The sequence below is a fragment of the Mandrillus leucophaeus genome, unplaced genomic scaffold, assembly GCF_000951045.1.
Source record: "Mandrillus leucophaeus isolate KB7577 unplaced genomic scaffold, Mleu.le_1.0 Scaffold99, whole genome shotgun sequence".
In the NCBI taxonomy this organism is placed as follows: domain Eukaryota; kingdom Metazoa; phylum Chordata; class Mammalia; order Primates; family Cercopithecidae; genus Mandrillus; species Mandrillus leucophaeus.
Genome location: NW_012110807.1, coordinates 2,791,639 through 2,796,872, shown reverse-complemented (window position 1 = coordinate 2,796,872; position 5,234 = coordinate 2,791,639). Strand labels below are relative to the sequence as shown.

General features: G+C 53.4%; 1 protein-coding gene across 1 annotated transcript in view; it reads left to right on the top strand.

Annotated features, from left to right (window-relative positions):
• FAM73B (family with sequence similarity 73, member B) overlaps positions 1–5,234 on the top strand; it is a 46,015-nt gene that overhangs the window by 15,647 nt on the left and 25,134 nt on the right. The window contains exons 4-6 of the mRNA XM_011971195.1: positions 2,742–2,854; positions 3,694–3,811; positions 4,138–4,274. Of these exons, the coding sequence (XP_011826585.1) occupies positions 2,742–2,854; positions 3,694–3,811; positions 4,138–4,274 (368 nt within the window). The remainder of the gene's footprint in view (positions 1–2,741; positions 2,855–3,693; positions 3,812–4,137; positions 4,275–5,234) is intronic.

The following is a 5,234-nucleotide window of genomic DNA, read 5'->3' as shown; positions in this document are numbered from 1 at the left end:
CCGAGTAGCTGGGACTACAGGCGCCTGCCACCATGCCTGGCTAATTTTTTGTATCTTTAGTAGAGACAGGGTTTCACCATATCGGCCAGGATGGTCTCCATCTCTTGACCTCATGATCCGCCTGCCTCGGCCTCCCAAAGTGCTGGGATTACAGGTGTGAGCCACCGTGCCTGGCCTAAAATTGGAAAAAGAAGTCTTGAGACTAATATGGAAGAGGACCCTGAGAGACACTTAGGCAGCCGAGTTTTGTGTCTGTCCTAGGAAATCTGGAGTCATCTGCACAGCATTTAGCTCCCATGCCCTGTCCCACTCTGCCTGCTCCCATTTCACCTTATTTTGCCTTCCCTATTTTTCTTGCTTCTGAAAAAATATTGGCCATGTGTGGTGGCTCGTACCTGTAATCCCAGTACTTTGGGGCAGGTGGATCACTTGAGCCAGAAGTTTGAGACCAGCCTGGGTGGTATATCAAGGCCCTGTCTCTGTTTTTTTTTTTTTTTTGGAGACGGAGTCTTGCCCTGTTGCCTAGGCTGGAGTGCAGTAGCGTGATCTTGGCTCACTGCAACCTCTGCCTTCCAGGTTCAAGCAGTTCTCCTGCCTCAGCCTCCTGAGTAGCTGAGATTACAGGCATGTGCCACCACACCTGGCTAATTTTTGTATTTTTAGTAGAGACGGGGTTTCTCCATATTGGCCAGGCTGGTCTTGAACCTCTGACCTCAGGTGATCCACCTGCCCCGGGCTCCCAAAGTGCTAGGATTACAGGCGTGAGCCACTGTGCCTGGACCATTTTGTTTTCTTTCTTTTTTTTTTTTTTTTTGAGACAGAGTCTCACTCTGTCGCCCAGGCTGGAGTGGAATGGCTCAATCTTGGCTCACTGCAACCTGTGCCTCCTGGGTTCAAGGATTCTCCTCCTCAGCCTCCCAAATAGCTGGGATTACAAGCAGGTACCACCATACCTAGCTAATTTTTTTTTTTTTTTTTTTTTTGAGACAAAGTCTTGCTCTGTTGCCCAGACTGGAGTGCAGTGCCGCAATCTTGGCTCACTGCAAGCTCTGCCTTCTGGGTTGACGCCATTCTCCTGGCTTAGCCTCCCGATTAGCTGGGACTACAGGTGCCTGCCACCACTCCTGGCTATTTTTTTTTATTTTTAGTAGAGATGGGGTTTCACCATGTTAGCCAGGATGGTCTCGATCTCCTGACCTCATGATCCGCCCGCCTCGGCCTCCCAAAGTGCTGGGATTACAGGCGTGAGCCACTGCGCCCGGCCATACGTGGCTAATTTTTTGTATTTTTAGTAGAGACAGGGTTTCACCACATGGGCCAGGCTGGTCTCGAACTCCTGATCTCATGTGATCTGCCCACCTCAGCCTCCCAAAGTGCTGGGATTACAGGTGTGAGTCACTGTGCTTGGCCTTGTCTCTATTTTAAAATATAACCATTTGTGCATTTTATTTTATTAAAATTTTATTTTTTTGAGACATTCTTGCTCTGTTGCCCAGGCTGGAGTGCAGTGGCACGGTCTTGGCTCACTGCAACTTCTGCTTCCCAGGTTCAAGCAATTATCCTGCCTCAGCCTCCTGCGTAGCTGGGATTACAAGCATGCACTACCACATCTGGCTAATTTATGTATTTTTATTAGAGATGGGGTTTTACCATGTTGGCCAGGCTGATCTTGACTCCTGATCTCAAGTGATCCACCCATCTCGGCCTCCCAAAGTGCTAGGATTACAGACATGATCCACCCAGCCCAGCCTAAAAAAATTTTTATATATATGTATATATATTTGAGACAGGGTCTCACTCTGCTTTCCAGGCTGGAGTGAAGTGTTGTGATCATGGCCCACTGCAGCCTCAACCTCCCAGGCTCAAGTGATCCCCCACCCTCAGCCTCCCAAGTAGCTGGGGTTGCAGGCCACGCCACCACACTTGGCTAATTTTTGCATTTTTTGTTGAGACGGGGTTTTGCCATGTTGCCGAGGCTGGTCTTGAACTCCTGGGTTCAAGCAATCCTCCCCCACCTCGGCCTCCCAAAGTGCTGGGATTATAGGCATGAGCCACACTGTGCCTGGCCTTTTGTATATTTTTAAAAGTTATTGTCTTGGCTGGGTGCGGTGGCTCACGCCTGTAATCGCAGCACTTTGGGAGGCCGAGGCTGGTGGATCACGAGGTCAGGAGATGGAGACCATCCTGACTAACACGGTGAAACCCTGTCTCTACTAAAAATACAAAAAATTAGCCGGGCGTGACGGCGGGCACCTGTAATCCCAGCTACTCGGGAGGCTGAAGCAGGAGAATGGCGTGAACCCGGGAGGCGGAGCTTGCAGTGAGCCGAGATCGCGCCACTGCGCTCCAGCCTAGAAAAATTTGTTGTCTCACATCCGTTTTGGAAGGAGGAGAATTCTAAACCATTCTCTCAATCAACAGCCCAGAGAAGGCTAAGCAAGGAGGCGGGAAAGCAGGTGGACCTCATTCTCGGCTTATCTGGCAAATCTGGACTCCTCCCCTCGGCCTGGCCCTGTGCCCTGTAGCAGGGATATGGCAGGGATGTGGTCGTGAGCAGGATGCAGAGGGCCCTGCACTGTTCTCCTGAGTGCACACCCTCGGGGCCCCTCTGTTCCCCTGACTTAGAAGGTCAGGACCAGTTCCCAGATGAGGAAGAAGGGCAAGGTGGTCCAGAGAGGGAGCGGCCCGTATAAAGGCCACATGGGATGCCTGTGTGACGCCTGCTCTTCCGCTCCTCACAGGATACTCCGGCCGGAGAGTCCAGAGCCCCAGCAGCAAGAGCAACGACACCCTGAGTGGCATCTCTTCCATTGAGCCCAGCAAGCACTCGGGCTCCTCCCACAGCGTGGCCTCGGTGAGCAGCAGGTGCCAGGGCTCCAGGTCCAGGCTTACCCCTCCTGAGGACTCCGCCCTCAGCAAGCTTATGGACTGGTAGAGTCCATTCATTCATTCATTCATTCTCTCTCTCTCACTCCTCCACCCACGCAGGCTTTCAGGGATTGTCCCTAATCACTCACTGTGCCAGGTGTTGGTGGGAGAAAGGTGGGCTGGTGCAGAGGAGAGAAACTGATGGTCTCCTGGGGAGACCCGTACCTGTGAAAATGCAGGTTATTCATTCATCAGCCACTGACAAGCACCTGCGTTATACCAGGGACTCTGCCAGGCTCTGGGGGTGTAGAGGTAAATAAGGCAGAAGCTTGGCTTCTTCTGGGTTGTGGCTTTTGGTTCCTTCACTTGTCCAGCAAGCAGAGTCCCAGCTCTGAGCCAGGCTGGCACAGGGGCAAGCAAGAGCTGGTTCTTGTCCTTGGGCAGCCAGCCGCTCGTGTGGATGAGAGGCGGGACCCTGGCACAGAATGGGTACTCTCTGTCTTCTTGTCCAGGTGGTAGAGGAGCCATGGCGTAAGGGGTGGATACAGCAGTCAGGAGCAGGGCTCAGCGGGGTTCCAAGGTTCCTGGGCTGGGCATTGGTCTCGGGATTCCTTCCCGCTTTGGTGGCTTCTATGAAGCACCATCAGGTAGATTGTGGGTCCAGGCCATTCTGAGGGTGCAGATGCTGTGGCCAGGAATGAGCTCAGGGATGGCATTTGGAGGGGGCGTGTGGCCCATGGTCAGGCAGTGGGGGAGGGCTCAGGGGGGCCCTGCAGAGAGCCCAAGAAGGCTTCACTCTTTGTTCTTGCACTGATTGGCTCCCAGATGGTGGCAGTGAACTCATCCAGCCCCACAGCCGTGTGCTCGGGACCATGGGATGCCAGAGGGATGGAGGAGTCTCTGACCACCAGTGATGGCAACGCAGAGAGCCTGTATATGCAAGGTGTGTGCAGGAGGTGCCTCGGCTTCCAGGGCAGGGTGGGCGGCAGAAACAGTTCCTTCCTAGGAGCCTGGCCAGTCTCAGGTCACTTTGCCCCTCACTACCCTGCCCAAAAGCCCATCTGGAGATTTCCAGCCATTTCTGAACAAGGGACAGTGTCTAGGAACAAACCTGGTCTGAAAGAAGGCCTGGAACCTGAGCAGCCCAGGCCACACGCTCCCACCCAGTTCTTGCCCTTTGAGGTCCTTCTGCCTCCTTGATGTTCTGAGCTCCATCTTGGGTGAGACAGTCAAGGCCTGACCCTCCCTTGTTGCCTCACCTGTGCTCAGGCATGGAGCTGTTCGAGGAAGCTCTGCAGAAGTGGGAGCAGGCACTGAGCGTGGGCCAGCGTGGGGACAGCGGCAGCACGCCCACGCCCAGGGACGGCCTCCGGAACCCAGAGACTGCATCAGAGCCACTGTCTGAGGTAGGTGGCCTTCTGCATCCCCCTGCGCCCATGGGAGAAGGTTGGCAGCACAGGAGAGGGATAGCCACACCTTGGGAGGCAGGCAGGCTCCTGTCCTCTGGGACTGCTGATTTCCCTCTATGAGGGTGTTATGACGTGAAACAAAACAATTCATGTCACGTGCTCAGCACAGTACCTGGCGCTCGGTAAAAACAGCTGTACTGAGACTCACACCCGCCTCAACCCTGTGAAGGGCAACGTGTGGTCCTGAAAGACTGGAAGGGAAGACGCCTCTGTCGAGAGTTGGCTGCATTGCCCGGTCTTTGTTTTTTTTTTTTTTTTTTTTTTTTTTGGTTTTTTTTGAGATGGAGTCTCACTCTGTTGTCCAGGCTGGACTGCAGTGGTGCGATCTCGGCTCACTGCAACCTTCACCTCCCAGGTTCAAGCGGTTCTCCTGCTTCAGCCTCCTGAGTAGCTGGGACTACAGGCGCCCGCTACCACACTCGGGTAATTTGTGTATTTTTAGTAGAGACGGGGTTTCACCATGTTGGCCAGGCTGGTCTTGAACTCTTGACCTCATGATCCACCCTTCTTAGCCTCCCAAAGTGCTGGGATTACAGGTGTGAACCACTGTGCTCGGCTGTTTTGTTTGTTTGTTTGTTTTGAGATGGAGTCTTGCATTGTTGCCCAGGCTGGAGAGCAGTGGTGCAATTTCGGTTCACTGCAACCTCCACCTCCCGGGTTCAAGTGATTCTCCTGCCTCAGCCTCCTGAGTAGCTGGGATTACACAGGCGCATGCCACCATGCCTAGCTAATTTTTGTATTTTTAGTAAAGACGGGGTTTCACCATGTTGGCCAGGATGGTCTCGATCTCTTGACCTCGTGATCCACCCCCCTCAGCCTCCCAAAGTGCTGGGACTACAGGCGTGAGGAACCGCGCCCAGCTAATTTATGTATGTATGTATGTATGTATGTATGTAT